The sequence below is a fragment of the Hyalella azteca genome, unplaced genomic scaffold (assembly GCF_000764305.2).
Source record: "Hyalella azteca isolate HAZT.00-mixed unplaced genomic scaffold, Hazt_2.0.2 contig3064, whole genome shotgun sequence".
In the NCBI taxonomy this organism is placed as follows: domain Eukaryota; kingdom Metazoa; phylum Arthropoda; class Malacostraca; order Amphipoda; family Hyalellidae; genus Hyalella; species Hyalella azteca.
Window position 1 is genome coordinate 4,159 of NW_025933318.1, and position 24,250 is coordinate 28,408.

At 37.0% G+C, this 24,250-nt stretch overlaps 1 protein-coding gene across 1 annotated transcript; it reads left to right on the forward strand.

The window, feature by feature from the left end:
- The first annotated feature begins 624 nt into the window (after nucleotides 1-624).
- On the forward strand, nucleotides 625-17,745 carry LOC108670959 (60S ribosomal protein L37). The gene is made up of 4 exons (XM_018158449.2): nucleotides 625-709; nucleotides 16,577-16,712; nucleotides 17,014-17,098; nucleotides 17,569-17,745. The coding sequence occupies exons 1-4, from the start codon at nucleotides 707-709 to the stop codon at nucleotides 17,726-17,728; spliced, it is 384 nt and encodes a 127-aa protein (XP_018013938.1). The 5' UTR covers nucleotides 625-706; the 3' UTR covers nucleotides 17,729-17,745.
- Nucleotides 17,746-24,250: the final 6,505 nt, after the last annotated feature.

The window sequence follows — 24,250 nt, forward strand, 5'->3', positions numbered from 1 at the left end:
GGACAAAAATGATTCTGATAACATTAGCCGGAGTGTAATGTCCATATTCCTTCTTATTAAAGTTGTAATCGTTTTGATTAGAAAAACTTTTACGTGGGGAAGCTGCGAAAATCTAGTCTTCAGTACACAAATCTGACAATGCTCGTATGAGCGTAACGCACTTGTTTTCAATTAGTCAAAAATCGCTTTCGATTTAGAAAATCTATGCGTTGATAACGTGCTACAATTTGACTGAATCGAGTTTTCTCAGAACTCACCCGCGAACTCGCCACAGGACTCACAAGTGTCGATTCGGTTGAAATTGATCCCATAGGTTACGGAACAGTCATCAAAATTCACAACATGTTTTCTGGATAAATATCTTGGAAATATTGTTTTAGCATTATTATTATTTTAGTGTATATATGGCAATGTAAAATTATTGAACTTGATATGAATTTTATTCCACGCATTTAGGCAGCAGTAGTTGATCGGGAAATTTAACGGAAAACCCCAATTAACAAATCTTATTCGAAAATAATATTTAATTATTTTATTTTAATTGAGTAAATGAAAGTGCTAGCAAGATATTGCGATTTTCTGATTTTTCGGCTTTGAGTACGTTTTATTTCGATTTGACGCAGCTCGGATCGTCAAGATTCTGGCAACATCTGAGTTTAGCGTAAACATCGTTTTCGTGTTGCGGGAAGCTTTTTAAGACACCGTAATGGTGAGTGCTTTCATTTTTGAATAAAAATAAATATTAAAAATGTAAATTCTACGTTAGTGTCGGGTATAAATGTATTTAAATCTGTGTCTGATGTTCTTTGTTACCGCAACATTAATTACAGTTGGACGTTGGTACCGTTTGATATCGTAGTAAAACATTAGGGCTACGTGATTATTCTTTCAAAGTTTAATACGTAGGCTATGAAGTCTCATTTAATCATAATGTATTTTGCATCATGAGGCCAACTGAAAGTTCTCCTGTATTAAAAATGATATAATTTTATGTGCTATAATAATTATTTTTTCTACAATGATCATGCAAATGTAAAGGCAAAGCCTGAGTCTGAAACGCTTTCTTTCCTAGAGTTGAGGCCGAGCTGTTTCAAGCTTCTTTCCAATAAATGTACTACCTATAATTTATACACGATATTTAGCTGCAATACTTTTGGGGCCCAAAATTTTGTTGAAGAAATGGCAACAGGAATCAGGAAACTTACTACGAAAGTCTCCAGCCTCTCCTGTTACAGAGGCTGTTAGGCTGTTGGTCATTACGAATAGGTATGAAGGAATTAGAAGGATGATGATTGATGATCCTAATTTGTAGGTAAGTAGGTAGGGCCTACCTAGGTTGTGTGCAGTTTTTATTGTGCACTAAAAATTTTTTACTCTGATCTTAAATCTTAATGAAAATTATACAGTTGAGAAGAGAAAAAAAATTAAAAATTTTCATATAAATGAGTGTAAACTGTAATGCAAGTAAAAGTGAGAGATAGCTATGTAGTTTTTCTCTTTATTAAATTATTTATGTCTTCAAAGTGGACCAATTTTTGCAACTATTTTTGGAAAAACTATCATATCTAGGTTTTTTTATGAGCTTAATTCAAAGTCTTAGTAGGGTAAATGCGGTATATTCCGACATCGTGGGTAATTCCGTGATTTTCCGTCACCTCTCTAGTTTTTCCTTTGTATTAAGCTTTGTTAATTGTTTTAGTTCCATGCGTTCGTTGATGGTTGAAATGGTGACGTCATACATTTGCGCGTCAAACCATAGTGGCAAAGCAGAGAGTTTTTTAGACTCACTCAAGTTCAACTTCAATTTTGAGTCCTCCAAGTAGACCAGTAAAGTATCATGGATACCAGCATTATCATACATAAGAAATTGGTTCAAATACAGCAATCCCTTGATTAGCACGGTTTTGAATACCGCGGTTTTGATTAACGCGGAAAAAAAATTTGCGACCTACCCTTAATCTACGCGGTGCCAGTTTTGATTAGCGCGACTTTTTTTCAAGTGTGACGGTAGCGTCACATGTTGTGAACTCGTTCGAACGACGTTCGATGGAGTAGGCGCGCCGCTACTGCCAGTTCAACACAAAGACTGCGCGTGATCTGAAAAGTAATTCAGATTGTTTTTTCACTTTCAAAACATAATTCAGTGCATAAAGGGCTAGTTACTCGTTAGCCTTAAACTGGTCAAGATCCCTGACATATCTACTGCTCACTTTTATCAAACTACATAATTTTCCTTTCCTTTGCTACTTTTAAGGATTCATTATAATTATTCCCATATATTCTTAAGTTTGATTAGCGCGGTTTTGCTTAACACGGTAAAACTCGGGGATTTATTAACCGCGTTAATCAAGGGATTGCTGTATTGAGTAAATGAGGATGTTAAAAATGAACTAATTCTAAAAAATCTCTGTTTTGCCACTATGCGTCAAACTACTGCCAAAACACTAGGTCTTGGCCACCTAGTGGGAAAATATTGAGATCCAAAGAGAGACAATCATGGTGGCAATCTAGGATTTGGGGAAACCTCTATTTGGACTCGTTCACTTATAATCACATCACTCGTTCACTTTTCATCATTTGAAATACCACTTCTGTAATCATGTTGATCTGTTAGTACGTGAATTTGCATGACGAATGGAATAGCGCCTTATTAAAAGTTCATTATTAAATGATACACTACACGACTACAAATTCTTGACCTGGTCTATATTGAATTACTGCAAAATGTATGCCAGTGTGTCACTGCATGGTACGATTTAGACGTGCAATTAGCCGTTACATAGTGATCGCGGATTAGAATGTTATTTTCCCGCGCTGCGGAAGAAAGTACGAAATTAATTGCAGCATAAGCACTAACCTCCGGCAGCATAATCATGCCTTCTAATCATTCCCAACCGTCATATCAGTTCGCTTATTCAATCATGTTATTACTTGTAAAAATTTTCCTGAATATAGGTAATAAAAATGACAGCATCAAAAAAATTGCTTGTGCGTTAGCATGCACTATTGCCATCCCGTTTTGACACGGCCCATTCATTCTATTCATAATCAATATTTATGAAATTAAATACATAGTTTTCAATGCCAATTGCGTTGTGGTGTGGATATTTTTTCATATTTCCTCTCCTCCCAATTTAAATAGTTTTGGCTAAATTTGGCTAGGTTAGGTTCCACTCTTTTGCCGTATTAATTGAAGATGAGAGGACGTGAATATAAAAAAACATCGATACTGCTCAATGAGTATTTACATGTCTGCATTAAATTTCATATCTATTGCTAACGAATGGAGAAAAAAATCATGCCGAAGTGGCATCAAGATGGCTACGCTATGCCACGCTTATGGGGTGGCCCACACAATTCTGTCAGACCAGTTGTGTCGACAATTTTAGGATGATTTTTTTGGAAATAATTTTCATAGCAGGTATAATAAGCATAGGGTAAACGCGGTATATTCCGACATCGTAGGTAATTCCGTCACCTCTCCAGCTTTTACTTTATATTAAGCTTTGTTTTAGTTCCATGCGTTTGTTGATGGTTGAAATGGTGACTTCATGCATTTGCGAGTCAACATACTGCCATAACACTAGGTCTTGGCCATCTAGTGGGAAAATATTGAGATCCAAAGAGAGACAATGCATGCCACGTGGTGAGATCATCGAAAAATGTGTCAAATTTGACAGTTGACATGACGGAATATAGGGATTTGGTAGGTTTCCATTCTAAAGGCTTTTTAATAAATATGGCAACATTTTGTGACGTTTCATTGTTGCTGACGCGTAGTGAAGTATTTTGAGTCATGTGAAGGCAACAGAACTTACGTAACGCATACGGTTTTTTTTTATAGTTTTTCATTTCTCGATGCATCCTTAATGTGTCGGAACATACCGCGTTTACCCTAATTGAGTAAATTCAATCATGATAAAGCTAAGAAAAAAGCTATATACAGACAATATTTTTTGCAAGCGCTGTCAAAATTCATTTCATATTTAACTAGCACGATAAAAGCAAATTTGTAGCACGTTTCATGCACATAAGTTTTTATAATCGAAACCGAGCTTAACCTTTCCAACAACAAAGCTATTTATTCAAAATACACTACTGCATATATAAGACCTCTCAGACACTTTTACAACCGGGCTCGCGATCTACAAGTTTCAGTAGCCTAAAATATCTCCCAAACTAATGAATGCAGCTCAATGAAACTTTGCACGCGTCTTCACTAACATTGATGTTTAGGTCTTGATTATTTTTTGATTTCGCCTTTAATTAAAGGTACACAAAAAGCCTGTGCATGAGGATAGGAGATATGTTAGGCTCACTGTGAATTTAGAACCGTATAAGGCGCTACGAAGGTGAAATTGAAAAAAAAGATCATGACCTAAAAATCATTTATTTTAACATTTGCTAAGTTCATTATAGTTTGGGAGATATTTTAGGCTTAATGAGGAAAACTAATTAATGCGGGGAAGAAGTGAAAAAATGATCATTTATCACGTTCATTCGCTTGAGGGCATCGCGAATGAATAGTTTCGTTTGTAATTTGGTAAAGATCGCTTTTAATTTCATAAAATGTGTGGAAAACATGCCATGAAAATTTGTCATGAAAGTTTATCTTAAAAATTTGTTCACATAGTGTCGGATCGATATATCATTTGGGAAAAACCCCTCAACACGGTGTTTGCTCTAAATCAGGAATTAAATAGAAAGCGGAATCGGGAAGGGAAATCTGGATAGGCAAGCACTTGAATGTCTCCACCTATGACAAACACGCCAGTTATTTCTTTTCTGAACAAGAGAACGTAAGCTAAAATATGAACTTAAAGTCCGAACGGCCAATCATAGCTCGATGCGTGTTGTCGATATATGTGTTGCCAGCTGCAGCCAGCCAGCAGTGCGTTTTGAACTGGCGCCGCGTATGGTTGTTGATGCATGTGCTTTCAGTCATGTCTGTTGTCTGCCTCGATTCTACTAGCGTATGAGTCAGAGGTGTCTGGTGCGTAAAAACTAAAATTTTTTGTTGACTGATTTTAATGAATTGTATTATGATTGTTTAACATTCGCATTCATAAATTTAGTCTGCAATGCATAGGCTTAATTTGCGTTCAGAAATGGGATGTTTACCCTAAAAAAAACGTGTTCTCGATTGCCACTATGGAGACAATGCATGCTACCCAGTGAGATCATCAAAAAATGTCAAATTTGACAGTTGACCTTGCTCTACCATATAGTGAATAACTGTTTGTATAGGAAGAATATTATGGTTTGAGACTTTTAAATACGTCTGTTAACATGGTGGCAGGGAATTATTGTGAGTACTTATCTGTCCACCGCCGTGCGGCAGTCTTAACCTTTCGCAAGGCCCCATGCCCTTGGCCCTTGGGCCCCTCTTGCAAGTTGCAATGGTCTAAACTCAACAGTTTGACCCCATGGTCTCATCACAACTCCCTTTAGAAATGTGTGGAGTTTTGAAATTGATAGTAATAAATCAATAAATATTTGAACCGGGAAATTCCTTAGTTACTTACGTTGGTTCCACAATGATATCAATGACGTATAAAATGACAATGACATTGGTTAAGCTTCAGCCATGATTCTAGCTCTTCTATGCCTAAGCAGAATAATATATTGTTATTATTATAGTTATATAGTAAATATACTAACAATAAAATAGTTCCTTTGATGGCCACTGCTGGCGCTAGCATCTGGATGTGGAAGCATAATCTTTGTTTAAAATTCAAACAATTTAATATCTTACTGCGCCACAAGTTAATACATTTAAATAATTGATAATGGAAAATATGTTGCTGGAACACTTTAAGAGACCGGACCTAAATAGAATACGATATTATTATATATTTGGTCAAGATACTAAAACAATAAAGTAGTTCATTTTTTTGCCGCTGCTAGCGCTGGCATCTGTATCACTGTAGCCTGTATGTGAACCTTCCATTCGTAATATTAATTCAGCATAGAATCATGGAGATACAACTTCTATGATTAATTTTAATCATAAAAATTAACCTAATGCAAGAAATTAGCAATCAATAGACAATAATTCAACGTTGTTTGGTAAGTTTTGTACCAACAGAACTACGGAAAACTACATTAAATACGTATTGGCAACTTAAGCTAAAAAATGCACTGCAACTGCAATCGGCTGTGAGAGAAGGTGCCAGAAAGCGCGATGGATTCAATTTAGTCATTTTTGATTTGAAATCGGTCTCTGTTCTTTGGACTAGGAGCGTAAATTACAGTGTACAACCTATTAAAAGTTACGTTTCTGCGTGAATTTTGATGCTGTTAGCATTGAAATACTTGAAAGTATCTCTAATGCAAGAAATACTGGCTAAATACATTTTAATTTAGAAATTAACATCAATCAAAATTACTGTTGTTCAGGCTTCAGGGCTATGTTGGTTCTTGCGAACCAATTGTTGCATCCAGTCGCTTGAAAATAAAATTATTTAAGCAAGTATTTCTTGCATCAGAGATAATTCAAAGTTTGTTAATGTTAACAGCATTATAATCCATGCAAAAACGTACATTTTTTACATAGATATTAAAAATTGAGGCTCTATGACTTGTATACTATGCGTAGGATTTCAAATCGATGCATGCATTCAAATTCAAATAAGGCCCACCCACGGCCAGTGTAGCTGTCAGCTCACCCCTCTTCAGAAGTGTGAAAGCTTTTGCCGGTGAAGGTGTGTTTTACAATCGGTCCGTAAAGAAGCGTTGATCAGTTCAAAATGATATAAGACCAGGTTCTTATGAATAACCTATAGAATTGCACCATGTCGGTGAATATATAGTCAAATGGGGTAAGACAGGATCGCAGCCTTCATGGGGTAAGAAAGGACCGGCCCATGGCATGCATTCTAATTGCACTGAACTTAATTTGACAAAAGAATATGTTAGAGCAATCATTGCCTGTCATTTCAGTGTTTGTTTCAACAGACTTCTGCAAATAATGAATTTCTGGCTGATTTTCAAAGAAAACCTATGTAAAGAAGGGTCACAAAATAGTTAACCCTGTTTGGGAAATAAGCTCTGTCTAATGACAAAAAATTTTTTGGCCAGGTTTGTGGATGTAGGCAGGTAACCTCAAGTAATAAGCAACTTTTGAGACATACTAGGCATTCCTACCTGCCACCATCACTGCCTGACAACTATTCTAAAATGGGGTAAAAAAGGACCGGACATGGGGTAAGACAGGACCACTAAATGATCCTGTTTTACCACACAAGTGGTCCTATCTTACCCCACAAATGGTCCTGTCTTACCACACAAATAGTCCTTTTTTACCCCATAGTTTATCAAAAATAGCTTTTAAATGAATATATTATTGTGCATAAGTATACATGGAGTATTTTGGTCAAAATTTTCATCTTTTGCTTAAAATAACCATTCTAACTTGTTAGCTTTTTTAATAAGATAAATTTAGCATACTATTGTGAATTGCATCATGGGGATGGAGAAAATAGGGATGTCTCTTCCCATTAGTGAGCTGCAGAACAATGTGCAAGAGTGGTTGGGGGAAAAATCATTGTGTGAAACATAAAACATAATTATTATCACAATTTTGTGAGAGGGCATGGGCTATGTTTGAAGAAGTGCACCACAAATGCAGTTAGCAAGAAAACACATGACATCTGACTCTTAAGTGATTATCCATTGGTTTTATTACCTATTTGATAAATTTTCAGACAATGACACTAATAGAATATACATGTAGCATAGTGGTTGTTTAATCAAATAATGTGTTTCTAGATGGATAATATTGAATATCAGGTTTATATTTTTACTAAAAACCTTGTAACATAAGAATTACCTGTTGGTCCTTTCTTACCCCAGCCTGGTCCCATCTTACCCCAATGGGGTAAGATGGGACCAGCTCACTTTTTTTTATCTGTACAGAAAAATGTGTTGTATGCAAAAAGTCTGAGTTGTAGCTTTGAAGCCCATTGCATAACCACACCTTGTGATAAGTTTAGGAATTTTTAGTTATTCATGGTATAGATGCTACATGCCTGTTAGTGATTTTGGTCCTGTCTTACCCCATCTGACTATATTAGGAATCCTTTAAGTATACTTGTATTCGCTGATTTCAAGTGGTAAATAAATTTATAGATGATTAAGTTGAGGAATGGATTTAGACACATGAAAACTAATTCCGTCACAACTTGAATTGGACACACAGATTGTTCCAAGCTGTGTACAAAAATTAAAATTTGCTTAATTAAAAGCTTGATAGTTGTTAATTAAAAGCGTAATTAAGTAGTGTTCAATATTCATTAGTGTTCTAATTCAAAGCTGTGTTGTATTCCAATACAGCTCACTCAGCGAACGGAATTCGAACACGTGGATGGCGGCATTACGTATCAGTAGAATTTGAAGCTCAGACGGAATACGCCTCACCACGTGCCAAATATTGCCACACACAGTGTCGGAATATAGGGATTTTTTAGGTTTGCATTCTAAAAGCTTTTAAATAAATATAGCAAAATTTTGTGACGTTTCATTGTTGCTGGCGCATAGTACGGTGTTTTGCAAGTCACGTAAAGCCTACAGAACTCGAGTAACGCATACGGTTATTTTTTTATAGTTTTTCATTTCTCGATGCGTCCTTATTGTGTCAGAATATACTGCGTTTACCCTACCATTTGAAAGCTCTTGTTCTACCTAGGCCATCTATTTTAACTACCTACTAATCATTTTGGTTGAGACTTTGACTGCAGGAGGGTGGGAAAAGCAGGTGTGACTGCCAAGATATGAATAGTACGTATAAATTGACCAAAAGGGAGAATTGAACAGAATGAGGTCCATCTTGATAAATACATAATAAATGAATGCAGAATGATAAATGAATGATAATATGACAGCTAAATGATGGATAGTGTTATAGTGATGGGAAAATTATGAGAAAATTCCAATAAAATGATGGGGAAAAAGATCTGAAAGTGATTGAAAAATAATAGAAAAATGTTGGGTAAATGATAGGAAAATTTGGGGAAAATTATGTGTAAATGATGGAAAAAAACTGAGAAAATGATGGGAAAAATGTTGGAAAATTGATGAACATTTCTCAAAATACAAGATGATGTCTTCATAGTTCAAGTTTTTTAATTAGTTACCAAATGCAAGTCAATCGAATTAAGCCATCATTTGGGCAGGATATTCAATAAATAAGAAATACCTTGCACGTGCTGATGCAGAAAGTTGCTGTCCACCATTTTGCCAGCATTGTTTACATTTGTGCGTAGTTTGTGCACATACCTACTAGGGTAAACGTAAACGCACCATATTCCAACACTGTGGGTAATTCCAACACCCCTCAACTTTTTCCTTTATATTAAGCTTGGTCTTAGTTCCACGCATGCGTAGATGGTTAAAATAGTGATGTCACACTATTGCGTGCCAGATTTCTGCAAAACCCTAGGTCTAGCAGGAAAATGTCAAGATCCGCAGAGCGAAAGTCCAAGTCAACTAGCGAGAAGTGAGTACATCGAAATGCGTATGAAAGTTGATAGTTGACCTTGCTTTACTAAATAGTGATACTGTTTGTGTACAAAGATTATTATGGTTTGAGACTTTTAAATAAGTCTGTGAATATATTAGGAATCCTTTGATTATACTTGTAGTTGCTGATTTTAAGTGGTAAAGAAATTATAGATGATTGATTTGCAAGATGGCTTTAGACACATAAAAACACACAGTGTTGGAATTCAGCAATTTTGCAGTTATGAATTCTAAAGGCTTTTAAATAAATATGGCAACAGTTTTTGACGTTTCATCATTGCTGGCACGTAGTGTGGTGTTTTGAGAGTGAGGTAAACCAACCAGAGCTGGAGTGGCGCATACGGTGATGACCATTTATTTCTTGCCACGTCCTTAAGGTGTCAGAATATGGTGTGTTTACCCTATTTGCTATTCAATCATCTGTGCAGGCTTTAGTTTGAAGAAAAGTTTAGTTTATTAATCTAGAATTGAAGTGCCAAGGTTTAGAAATGTAATTTTTTTGAGGCATTGAGAGTAGCTGGTGCTGGAAATTTGTAGTTCCAAAATGGCATGAAATTTTTAGTCATGGCTTGAAAAATAAATAAATTTTCACTGCTGAAATTGATTTGGCTACTTCGATTCCAGCTGTTTTCTTAGGCTAAAATAAGTATTTCAAATGTTTATGAAAACATCTTGTGACATCTGCAATAATTTTTTGTACCAAGTGATTAAAATTTAATTATGCTGATGAAATTCACCAATATTGGTTCACCACTCATAAAATTTGATTTTTTTATCCTATTAATATTTATCAAAATGCATGAATTGCACCAACTGCAAAATAGGACAGAAGTTACTTTTAAATTAGGCAGAAAGGCCATGCTTGTGGTTGCAGATATCTCTACCCATTTTTATGGCTGCTGCCTGGTTTATTGTGTGAAAATTGAGGAAAATGACATATGATTTATTGCAAATTTTGCAAGTAAGCAGGGTTGGCAATGATTAAATCAAAATGATTAAATCACGTGATTAAATCACTTGATTTTTTTATAAAAAAATCACAATTTATTTTATTTTATTGATTTTTTTTATTTATTTGATTTTTTCATATATTTAAATATATTGAGTGGCAGTCTTTAATTTATATTGAGGTATTGTTATTCATGGTTTAGCATAATTCTAAATGGTATGTTATGCTAACCTCTAGGAAAATAAACTTTCTTCTTTATGTACCTCCATTACTCTTTTATTTTACCTCAAAACTGCTTAATCGGTTCTCCTCCACCCTGTATATTGGGAGGTTGAGATTTTATTGACCTTTTAGGCAATTAGAAAGATTTTCCACCCTAATACCTACGAGTATTCTAATTAAAATATTTAATTTCAATCTTTAAATATGTGAATTTAAAACTAAAAACAGAACAATTACAATAATAAGACTATATATAATAATAATAATTTAATGCAGTGAATGGATATAAAATTTTGAATTGTGCACATGTTCATTTCAAACAGTATTAGATTTTCTCATAACTTAAGGGGACCGACCGGGCTAAAATTTTCAATTTTGGCGTTTTTCGGTTTTTGTGCTCATCTGAAAGCTGCAATTCTGCTCTTTCCAATATACCACTGCCATCGCTGTATGCCAATATTTACATTGATGACGTCTCTTTAAAGGGAAGCGGGTGGGAGAGTTCTTTAAGAAATAAGATATAAATTAATTAGCTGCTGAAATCTTTGAATATAGTTTCTACTTGAGTTGTGCTGCAGTTACATGCTTAGTCTCATCTTAAAGCTGACATTCTGAGCTTTCCAACGATACTACTGCCATCTATATACGGCAATATTGACGCAGATGGCCCGCCTTTATTTGGGGGTGGGGGGTGGAGTTCCTCAAGTAAATAGATGAGAGATAATTACAGCGGCAAGACTACATATCTGGGTGCATCTGGCATCTGAGCTCAGTTACCCTCCTAGCTTTGAACGGAGAGGTGCGCTACAAGTTGCTGCTTGCATCCTTGAGTGGACTAAGCTACAGAAGCCTGTAATTTGGTATCCATGCTACATTGAGTGCCTATCCGAGGCGCGCGAGACTTTGTCGCGCCGTCCTGAAAAGTTCAACTTACTGTCACGGAAAACCTATCTCCTCCTACAGTTTTCAAGCTACAGCAATGAGACATATACCATTCGATTCGTAAAGACCAGGCCTATTGACTCTAACATCACTTTTTTGAATTTCGGTCTGGTTCATTTTTTATATGGGGAAGAAGGGGGGGAGGGGTGAAAAATGTAAAAATGGGAAAAAACGTCATAAAAAAAACTAGGTGGAAAATGAAAAAAAGTGATGTTAGAGTCGATAGATATGGTCTTTACGAATCGAATGATACGTGTCTCGATGTTGTAGGATGATATTTGTGGGAGGAGATAGATTTTCTGTAGTACCCCTTTTTAGCCGTTTTCTATAAATTTCACGTTTTCTATCAATTTTTTTGAAAAATTCATAGCAAAATGTTTTTTATTTTACATTTTACGTATGTATGTGAAGTTTCATGACAATCGGATAATAACTGTAGAAGTTTTCCGTATGCCCGGTCGGTCCCCTTAAGTCTCGTTTCAAGTCGTATGAGGTTTGTTTGGTTATCGTTCAGTTTATGTTTAGTATTGGTTTATTGGTCTGAATTAAATGGGAACAGTGCAGTCAGTCACTCAGTCACTACTAGTCAGTGTGTATAGAGTGTAGAGTCTGGTAGATTTATAGGACATAAAACTAGTAGATCTATTGATAGTGCTGTGCACTGTGCTATCAGCTACAGTCACTACTAGTCGGTGTGATGGTAGATTTATAGGACATAAAACTAGTAGATCTATTGATAGTGCTGTGCACTGTGCTATCAGCTAGGTACCTATCTGTTATGTGACTCTTCAATGTTTAGATCTGCATTCCTGAAGGGTTTTTGTATATTGAAGCCAGTTAATTGGTCAATATTTAACTCGTTACCTTGCTCCATACAAACTTAACAAAGCTAATGAATAGACTTACCAATAATTGTTTACCCAAAAATCCCTAAGTTGTAAACACCACCATGGCCTGTTGGCCATTATTGAAGGCAATAAGTGCCCTTTTTAGCCATCCATTATGATCCATATACTGTTATTGTTAATAGGCTACCTGCAACATAAAAAAATAACACTTCAAATAGACAAAAAAGTTGAAAAAATCAAAAAAATCAAATAAACCGAAAAAATCGTGAAAAAATCAAATAAATCATTGATTTTTTATTTTTTTTTATTTTTTTTTAAATCAAAAAAAATCGCCAACCCTGCTGACTTGCTACAAAACAATATTCTTCATTGAATTTTATTTTTGCAAAATTTGAGCTCTATATGCAGATTGATTTGGCACCATAGAATTAAGGTGGTTTCTAATCTGGTGTATTGCTATAAATTTTGACAATTGCGGGTATAAGCAATTGATTCACAAGCAGTTTTATTAAGACAGAATATTCCTTCTGTCACATTTTCCAGTTCTGGGCTTTTCTGGCACGTATGAGCAGTATCCATGATTCAATAATACCCCAGCCTGAAAATTTTGTTCTTACAGGGAGGAAATAATGCATCACAAAATGGGAGAAAGGGATTGATTGAAAAGTATTTGTTTTATAAATTGATATTTACAGATTCAGTCCAGATAGGTGAATAATAATTTTTTAGATTTTAAACTAAGTCAAACTAACAAATGGAGGTCTATGTTAACTCCTGGGTCTTGGAATAATTTCTTGAAATTGGGACAATGGGGATCTAGAAATTTATTGTTAGCAATAAAGACAGAGGGACAAATTTCTCATGAAACGAAGGTATGAACAAGACAAAACTTATTTCCTGGCTATTATGAAATGAGACAAGGCATAGATTTAGAACAAGGATTCCTAAACATTTCCAGGCTGGTGCCATCTTTGGCTCCCTAGTGAATTTCTAGCGCCCCTCCCCACAAACTCGTATAAAAACATATGCCTCTTTCTTGATATTTAGTACGCTGCAATTTTGAAAGAGGAGGGTTAAACATAAATCTATAATTCACAAATAGACCCCATTTAGTAAACCAATATGTTTTTTTAGCAGTTTTCACTAGTTTCAGCACTAGAAATCGAGATGTCTTGGAAAAATTTATGGTCGGTCTCACAGTCAATCTCCCAATTCAGTTATCAAAGAATATCTCCCAAACTAATTAATGCAACTTGATGAAACCAGGAACACGTTCATTAGGACCTAAGGGTGATGTTTAGCTTGTGAAATTTTATAAAATTTCATCTTCACTCATGAGTTATGGTGATACAGGCCAAAGTTCGCCATAATCAATGAATTTCTTCCTAGCCACTAAACAGATCAAAATAAAATTAGGAAATTACCAAACTGTGATTTTTAGCCTGTGAAAATTTTATATTTCCTCTGTTTGCAAGTTTTTTTTTTCATTTGTCATTCATAATTTCCCACTTGAACTACTGAACATATTTGGAAGAAATTTCGCATATAAATACCTAATCTCTCAATGGTGATGTTTAGCTGGTGACATTTTTTTTCCCTTTGTTTGCGAGTTATACGGATATATGGAAAAATGACTGGCATTTTGACCGGCCGTTTTAATCAAGAGCTTTATACAAATAGCCGTATAACTCACAAACAAAGGCAAAATAAATAAAAAATGCCACAAGCTAAACATCACCGTTTTTGAGGTTACGTATTTACATACAAAGTTTCATTCAAATCTGTCTGTTGAGTAGTTGAGAAAAAATTTCTTGATCACTGCAAATTTAAGCATGTATCACTGTTTAAATCACCAATAAAAATTAAATTGATAAAACTCCTGAACAAAGGCAAAATCAAGAAAAATTTTTACCAGCTAAACCTCACCGTTTGGTAGTTAGGAATGTATAGTCGGAATTTTATTCAAATCTGTTCAGTAGTTTGGACAAAATTCCTTAATCACTGTGAATTTTGGCCAGTATTGCCATATGACTCTCAATGGAGGCAAAATCCAAAAAATTTCCACAAGGTAAACATCATATTAGATCCTAATTAATATGTGTAACAAGTTTCATTAAGTTGCATTCATTAGTCTGGGAGATATTTCTTGATCATTGAATTGGGAAATTAGCCAGGAGACTGGCCACAAGTCCGGCCATAAATTTGTCTGTGACGTAAACCCAGGAGAGGGTAAAAAGCCCAGATTTGGGTGGCAAAATCCATCCCTGGAAGTCCTGTGCTGCACCTGTTGTGTACAAATTGTCAAACAAATGTTCAAACTTCTGACTTCAACTTTGGATTGCTGCCCCCCCTACTGATTCCTTTTTCCTCACTGCCTCCTTAGATCTTTCTACCACCCCCAGGGGGGTGGTACCTCCCACTTTTGGTACCACAGATTTATGATGTGGTTACTCCCACAGATTGGGAACCACATCATAATGAGATGCAACACATCTTCAATATTTGACATGAAACAAGACATTTCACTGCAACACAAAACCAAATCAGACATAGAAATCACATGGATTAAGGAATAAATGTTGGTCCTTGATTGCTAATGGGTTGTGGCCAGTTATGGGAAATGGGAGGCATGGAGACCTCGGGTCAGACCTTGTCATCAGCCAGCAACATAGATGGTAGTTTTTTAGGAGATACGACAACACACTTCTTAGATGGCTGAAGAATACTTGTAAAATGTAACTATATATTTTCAAATGCATCCTAAGATCAAAAACCTAGTATTCAAAACATCCAAATTTCTAACAGGAGTTATTTTTGATAGTTGTTACATAAATAATAATTTGTCCATCATTGATCAAACAGGGCAGGATCCACTAGTTTGCAATTGGTTGTTGGTTATCCTGTTATCATTGACATTGTCTAATGCGAGGGCAAAAATAGCAATCTTATTGGTGCTGGACAACAAGTCAATGGAATGTTACTTTCTATGCTGCATTGCTTATGTAATTTAATAAATGCCTGTTATTTTGATGTTGTATTTGCCTGTAGGATTATGGACCTCTGGTAGAATGCTTGTTCTTTATGAATCGGGGAACTGCATGGTGGCCCTGCCCTGTAACGTCAGAAAATCTGGTTATACATATTCATGATTTGATTACCAAAAAAAAAAAAGAATTCCAATTCAAAAATTTGTCAAAAATGAATGCGCTAAACCCATCATTGTGGACGAGCTTCATTGCTCTTAAATTGCTTTTAAGCTTGTTTGGAATCAATCATTGAGAGCTCCTATAAATAATAATTTTTTACTTAGTTGCTTCATTATTTTCTATGACTTATTGTTAAAATATCACAAACCCCTGAATAGTCAATATAGTATTCACCGTTGAGTTTTTGTTACACATGGCATATGAAAATTCATGGCAATGATGAATATTTTGTCACAATAACCATAGTATTGAGTTCCAAGTGACGATTCCTCTGTTAACTTGGAGAATTAAATTTAACAAAATCTGCTTTGTGTACAGCTCAAGTTTTAACATAGAGATATATATATATATACCTCCATGCTTTTCACAGAAATTTCATTTCTTGCAAACAAATACTCTTGAAAATCAGATTTATATAATCAAAAGAAGCCAATTGATATTGATGCTACCTTTCATTAGCTGGATGTGCCATGACATGAAATTCTCACCATATTCATTTGGCAGGATGTGCTCTTTTAAGCGATTTTGCTAAATCAAATTCATGATTGAAAGTTAGAACAAAAACCGAAGACCATACTTAATTACTTGCTTTTTTCCTTCCAACGTAGTCCTGCCTGGGTCAAGTGTTATTATATCCAACTGTATTATTTCTTTTGTAAAATAAGATTTCAATATTTTAATTTGGTACGAGTGGCTAGGACAGTTGCTGATCTGAACCCAAGAAATGTTCATAACCAGGAAGCTGCTTGTTAGCAAAATATTTAAATTACGTTTAGTTTTTTTGACTGACCAGTAATTAGGCCTACTGCTGTAAACAGAACTTGACAGTTATTTTTTTCCGTTATGATGAAGTATTCATGATGGTGCAATTAACTCTGTTTGTTGTGCAGACTAAGGGTACCTCATCGTTTGGTCTGCGCCACGTGAAGACACACACGCTGTGTCGGCGCTGTGGCAAGAGCAGCTACCACGTACAGAAGAAGAGATGTGCCAGCTGCGGCTACCCCTGCCCTCGCATGAGGAAATGTAAGCTTGAAAACAACACTGTATGCCTGGCATATAATTCCTGTTAGCTTATGTCAATACGCACATATAACTATCATGGAGTAATAGCGTTTGATTGTCTTGAGGATTTACCATTTTTTTTCTAGGATACTGATTTTGGCCAGTAAATGAATCATTATTCAAGACGTTTGGTATTTTGACAATAGGTTTCAATTTAATTTTGCTTAGACTCATATTCCTTTGTATGTAATCTTCATTCAAATGTGGACAATTCTTAAGGAGCGTGCGTGCATATTAAGGTATGTATTTTTGTGCTCCACAGACAGGTGGTCTGAGAAGGCCTGCCGTCGCCGCACCACGGGCACTGGTCGCATGCGCCACCTCAAAGTCACCATGAAGCGACTCAAGTCAGTACTAGTGCCATTTATTTGCTAAAACATTACGGCTCATAGTTGTAGTTATGGTCAAATGTTGAGATTGCATTCATAATTTGATGAGATTGTGCTTCTATACACATGATAAGACCTTTGAAAATGAGACGTTGTTGTACAATTGTAAATGTATTTGATTAAAATGCCGGCTCTGAGATGTGCATCCATCGCCACGTTATTGCTTGATAAACTGTGATTGTAATTTCTATCTTGCTACTTTTGAAACGGGAAAATGTCAGAATTTGCGCATTTGGTTGATATTAAATTTTATATTATTGCATGCGTCATGCGTGCATTAGATTTATCAAAGAATAGCGATCGCATATATGCTTTCAAAAGCTACGTTATTCACAGAGAACAAACTATTATAATTTATTCATTCATGTTAATTTGATGCGTTTCACTTATGCGTGCGCAAATACTGTAATAATGACGGACGTTTGCAGGGGTGGTTATGTTGAGCGCAAGCCCCGTTTCTTCGCGACGCGCGAGCCCGCCAAGCTCGCCGCCATCAAGGAGGCCAGAGAGACAAAGAAAGCCGCCAAGATCGCCGCAAGGACCCCTAAGTCTAAGCAGCCAAAGCAGACCAAGGCTGCTTCCAAATAAATGAAGTTCTGCTGGGTTATCTCTCTTCATTATCATGAGGTTTCAGAGCTGCAAACTTCCGCTAGTCGGCCTATTTTTTAATATGCCACCTTGAGACTTGATGATGAATAAATGAATTCATTTTTAGTTTAACGTTTTGAGGGGATACATCGTATTGTGTTCTTAGAACTCTAGATTTGTTAAAGGCGGAGGCTTCTCATCGAAAGTTGACAACCTTCGATCGCTCGCGATTTATTAGCTCAGGTCTCTCATGTGAATCATTCTTCAAAGTGTACAGCCAAGACACACTTTTTGTTGTATGCTGATGCGTTCTAGCGATATATCGTCTAATTATTTTCTTTCTCAACTATGAGGAGATACTCCACAGCAAGGAGTGGGTTGGGGTGGGCGTTCGAACTGGAGCGCATGGGTTCCTTTAGTGAGCACTTGGAAGAATTTAGTTTAGGGAAACGGTGCTAATTCCTTAGCGTCTGAGTTAAGGGACTAGGGAAATCGTCATAAGTTCAGCATAATTAGTCATGTTCTGTTTTACACCTGCAGTAAGTGTGTGAAATTCTGTGAAGCGTTTGTATAAATGGAAAAAGTTTTCATCTGTTAGCAGTTTGTTGAGCAGAGCCAGAAGGCGGCAGAGCATTTTATTGCCTCGAAGCTTTTGAGGTACGAGTACGTGTAAGTTGTCGTTTTCAAGAAAGCAGAAAATTTCCTTACCTTCGTAAGGGACAATTTTCATAATGCAGGAATGGGAATAGGAGAGTTTAAGCAGTTGCAGAAATATCGGCCACTATTTATTTTTCAACGACGTCATTCCTTGCTTAATGCGGAAGTACTTATGTATATATTTGCATTGACGAACTCTTCTCTTAGAGCGGCCTAGGATTATTTTTATCTTGCGACCCAAAACAAGACTTGTATTAACATGCATTACTTTAACTTCTCTATAATTATTGTTACCATCCGATGTTGAGAGATATTTTTGCAATATTTCAGAAAAAAAACGCAGGTTGAGTTAAGTTGGACTTGAACACGGTGCATTTTACGTCTCGATTCATTCGGGTCTTGGTATTCATCTGCGCCTTCATTCGAGGAAAATATTTGTAAGAATCGAGAAGTATCTTGGACATGTTACTGCTCCATATAATTTTACTGATAATGTGAATCAAATACTTACCAGTTTCCAAATGCGTGAACCACTGCGTAACGAGAACACCAAAATTTCACTGCCACGAAGAGTAGTTGAATGATGGACAGTGGCCCGGGAGGAAACTGATAGTAAATACCGTCTGTACCGTTGCAAGGCGTCGAGAATACAGTTGTGAGTTCTGCTGATCATCACTCTTGGGCACCTGTCACACTGTTGTTTATGCTGTCTTCTACACTTTATTCCACCCTGCCTTTCATACTGTCTGTCACGCTGTCTTTCGGATTGTCTTTCATGCTGTCGTTCACGGTATCTTTTACGCGGTCGTACACGCTGTCTTCCACACTTTCTTTAAACTTCTTTTTCACGCTGTCTCCCGGAGTGTTGTTCACGCTGCCTTCTGCGCTACCTTTTACTCACCTAGACGCCGTTATTCTTGCTGACTTCTAGGATGCCTTACACGCTGCTTTCCGCACACATTCACGCTGTCGATCACGTTGTCTCACGCTGCCTCTCACGGATTCTCTCTCGCTGCCTTCCCTACTGCCTCTCACGTAGTCTTCAGCGCTCTCTTTCACTCTGTATTTCAGGCTGCTTCTCACGTCGTTGTTCCCGCTACCGTTCACACTAACTTTCACGCTGTCTCACATGCTTGCTGACGACATGCAAGTTTATAACACAGTGAAGAATACAATCGCATAAAATACAGTTGCAAGATGATCTTGACCAGGTTAGTTGACTGACCTGAAACGTGGCAGCTGCGTTTTAATGCTGACAAGTGTAAAGTAATCCACCTTGGCATAAAAAGTGAACATCAAGATAACCGTTTGCGAAGATATGGTTGCAACGAGAGTGATGTCGAAGTTGACAATGGTGAAAGATTAAGTAGTTTATGTCGACAACGACTTGAAATTTTCTATGCATACTGGAGGTCAAATTAATAAAGCCAATAAACGACTTGGACTGATCAGACGCTCATGCGAGTACCTAGATGCAGAAGATATGAAGCAGTTGTTTGTCGCTGTCGTGCGTCCGAACCTAGAGTTTGGAAACGCCGTTTGGTCACCAAAACTAGAAAAGGACAAAAATTTGGTCGAGAGTGTTCAAAGACCTGCAACAAGGATAAGTCTATGATCAAAAGGCAAGCATTATGAAGAAAGATTAAGAAGCTTCCAAGCCTCTGTTATCGGCATTTGCGTGGTGATCTCATTGAAGTATATAAGTATACTAACGGTTAATGCAAGGTCCCAGAAGGAGTCCTAGGATTTGAAGCAAGAACCAACACGGCCACGGCTATAAACTAAAAAAAGCTGGTGTAACACATCCATGCTACAACATTTCTTCTCGCTTCGAGTCACCGATATGTGGAACAGCCTTCCTGATGGCATCGTTGACGCTCCGAGTATGGAAGCCTTCAAGAACAGACTGGAGTCTAGACGAAGCTATGCTGCTGCATAACATTCATATGTTCAGTCTTGACTCTTGAAATTCCTAGCACCTAACGGACTTTGCACTGAGTCCAGCCGCTATCTCAAACAATCGTCAGTTATGGAAAGATCGGGTTCACAGGCATCACTTGTGGAATTAAGTTGCGAAAAGTACAAAAATCGGCAACAGGCAATGGGCCTATTTCTTCAGTGCCGACACTTCTATTCCATGAACGCTACCTTGTGCCACGCCGCTGTACACTGTTGCCCCGTCTGATGCGGTTCCGACTTCCGAACAGTGAACACTGGCACGTAGGGATCGCCTGCCGATGATTACCACTGCCCTGGATGTAATGGACCATCATGATTCCTGCCTTCCGGATCGTATCCTTCAATACTTCAAACCGTCCGTATCTAGGCCGTGGGTCGAACCAGCCCTTGGTCGAACGGCCACTTGTCGAAGGACGATAAATTTTGGAACATAACTATGCTATCTGAAACCTGACCTCAGATGCGGTGAACGTAAAATTACGTGATTTAACGATGCCTGGAAGTCATATTCGATCCGCGGCCTGGTGGTGCACGACAGGTGATGGTCAAGGCCGGAAGAGGACAAAGCCGAGTGGTGCACGGCTGATTGGTGTAGGTCCGGAGAGATCCAAGGCGTTCGATTCAGGGCTTATTGGTGCACAAAATTGGTGGTGCACGGCTGCGCTTCCGCACGTAGTCTTCTAGAAATTTTTGGTAAAGTGGAAGATATTTCTCTCTATTCCCAAGGACTGTACTTAATGTAATAGCCACTCATGATTGAACTGCTTCCTCGTCGCAGCAAACTGTTATTATGTCACTGCGCGATGCTTCCTCGTCGCAGATAGACCTACCGTAGTTCAACCATGATATCCACTTGTGTGGACTGTGGAACACTTTCAGATGCCTTTGCAAAATTATTGAGCTACACCGCATCCTATCCTCTCATTCCTCTGACCTCTGGCTCACCGGATTCGGTTTCTGTTTTCGGACGGATGTGTGTCTGGATATTCACTTCTTGGGACTTGGGAATTTGGGGTATTTGATGCCAATCGTTCGTTTCACTTTACAAATGAGGAAATTCGACATCGACAATTAATTATTTATGGGCCTGATTTATAGCAATGTCATCTATTCATAAGTTTTCTTTAATTCCTCTTACTTTTATATCGCCGTCCTTGAGCGTGAGCTGTGAAGCGAGACTATCTCAGTCTATCTGACTATGTTCCTGCTGATCCTGTAGCCTCGCAGTGCGGAATTCTGTATAGCCTAGTAATATATTCTCATGTCAATATAAGAAAACGTATCGAAAAACCAACCCTACCACCAGCCACCAGGCACCACCGTCCAGTCGTCCACCACGTTACACCACCTTCCAGTCTACAGTACATAGGCTAGTCTGGCTAGGTAGATCAGAAAAATGTTGAAGTTTATGGCTTTATGCTACCTACTATTTTTAGTTTTGTAATATTTCAATTAGTTTTACTGCTATAACATTTTTATGCCATAATGGAAGAATGTCCCAACTCCCAAATCCCAATATTATTATTATGCAATATACTGATTAGTGATTACTGAATATAGGCTAAGTAGGGCAAATAGCAAAAATAGGATTTGATGAAAAGTGAGATTAACTTAGTATAAATATATCTTTACCCTCAACCCTCCTGTCCTGTCCCCTGCTCCCTGCCTCTTGCCTGTCAGGCTGCCCTCTAATTACCCCATTTGAAGATATCACAAAAATATCTGGAGGTCTTACCTAGTAACCAAAGCCATAATACCTATGTCCAAAGCTGATTCCTTAGCCTGACTCCTGAGCCCTGAGTCCTGACTCTGAGTGATTAGTAGCTGTCCTCAATCAAGTTTCGGTATTATTGCAGATTAACTACATCCAAAAAAAAGGGTGTTTTTTTTTAATTATATGTTTTTTGGGGTGTAGATTACGAATCTGAAATCCATTTTTGGCGGTCGGCATCGGAAAACCGATTTTTTTCGCGACTTACTAACATGGGGGTTACGTAACTTACGTTACCCACAAAAAAAAACACCCTTTTTTTTGGATGTAGTTAATCTGCAATAATACCAAAGTTTCAGACTCTGATGCAAAATGATGAAACTGCAAAGCAATTTTCCCTTGGCTCACCTATAAAAAAAGCCTTGATAGTGATAGTTGCAAATGAAAGGACAGTGGGTCATAAGAATCAGCATGGAATAATGGATAAGTAGTTAGTAGGATACTGAGGATAGTAGCCATCAGTGCCAGTGGCCTTGTCACATCAGTATGTAAACTGACTAGGAGTCTGATACAGTCACACTGTAACAGGGTTAGTAGGTTAGGTTTAGCCCTGGCACAGGCAGCCTAGCAGGAATACACTTAGGTACCTTAATATACAGTGTAGCATGAAGAAAGTTAAGAAATCATAGATTTACTACGTACCGTCACCTGGGGCTACTCGGGACGATTTCGAGCGTTTTTCATTCATAACTTCTTACGATGAAACATTTCATAAACAAGTTTTGGCTCATTTTAAAGCTCTTTGCAAGGGCTCCAGGTTTCATAGTGTGGCATAAGACTGATGCCTGGGCCCTGGTGCACAATTCTATATATGACATTCTATGCACAATTTTGTGATGACAGATGATGCACTAATTTTTTGATAAGTGAATTTTTTTTCGCTGAGCAAGGTAAATGTAATCAATATTCTTTGTTTTTAATCAATTTTTTTCTTAACTGGAGCCTTTGCTAACTGAGGTTCTACTGTANTGATCGGTATTATTGCAAAAAATCGGTTTTCCGATGCCGACCGCCAAAAATGGATTTCAGATTCGTAATCTACACCCCAAAAAAACATATAATTAAAAAAAAAAAACACCCTTTTTTTTGGATGTAGTTAATCTGCAATAATACCCATTTGTCTGCCTTTTTTTTCTAAGCAAAATTTTTTAATACGGCAAATATTTTTTTTACTACAGACCTTAGCAGAAGTAACTTTTAAAAATATAATTTTTCACCATTTTTTTCAGGAATTTTTCAAAGCTAGTAAATGTAGTATTTTTGAACTTCATTTATACTACATAGATGGGAAAAATGTTGATGTTCACGCCACTATATTTAGTTTTGCAATATTCCAATTAGTTTTGCTACTAAAACAGTTTTACGCCATGTCGGAGGAATGTCCCGAGTTACCCCGCCCATCCCGAGTAGCCCAGTTGACGGTATATGGGTTAAAGCATTATAGCTTAATCTTCCTGCTGCCATGTTTTTTTGGCTCCTTTTAGTTACTATTTATTACTATATTCATCATAACTGATCAGCATTAATTGTTCTTGGTGTTAATTATAATATTGATTCTTTTACCACATTTATTTCAATACAGAGCAATTAGTGGGAGTATAGGAAATTCAAATGCCTCTCATTGATCTGCAATCAAGCAAGGCTCACTGGTTAGTTAAGCATACAGTAAGATCATAGAAAAGTTATTTGCTACATCCCATATCACTGTTGACATACGTACTCTGCTCACACCTTTATCCATGTTAATGCTGCTTGCCATGCTATATTGTTTGGTTATTACCATACATGACAACCCTGAACCCTAACCAAATCTGCCTAAAAAATATTGCCAAAAAATATAACTCAGTACTCACTGCAGTGATTGACAGAGGGCGCATTTTCTCGTTGACAAAAGCTTGAGGTCATGGACAGACAGACGGATGGACGGACATGGCGAGCACAATAGTGCATTTTTTCCCTAAATGAGAAAATGCGCTAAAAATGACATAATTTTAAGGTCTTCTGTTATCATTTACCTTTCGTTCATTAATCACATATATAGTTGAGTACTAGTATTTTTTATTTGCAAATATATATGTTTCTATTCCTGTATGGGTGCACTAATTTAGCAAAGTGTAACTTATCTATTGTTTTTT

Coding starts and splice junctions, on each gene's coding strand:
- LOC108670959 (XM_018158449.2), top strand. Junction 16,713..17,013: donor CTGCCCTCGCATGAGGAAAT/GTAAGCTTGAAA, acceptor TGTGCTCCACAG/ACAGGTGGTCTGAGAAGGCC. Junction 17,099..17,568: donor GTCACCATGAAGCGACTCAA/GTCAGTACTAGT, acceptor GGACGTTTGCAG/GGGTGGTTATGTTGAGCGCA.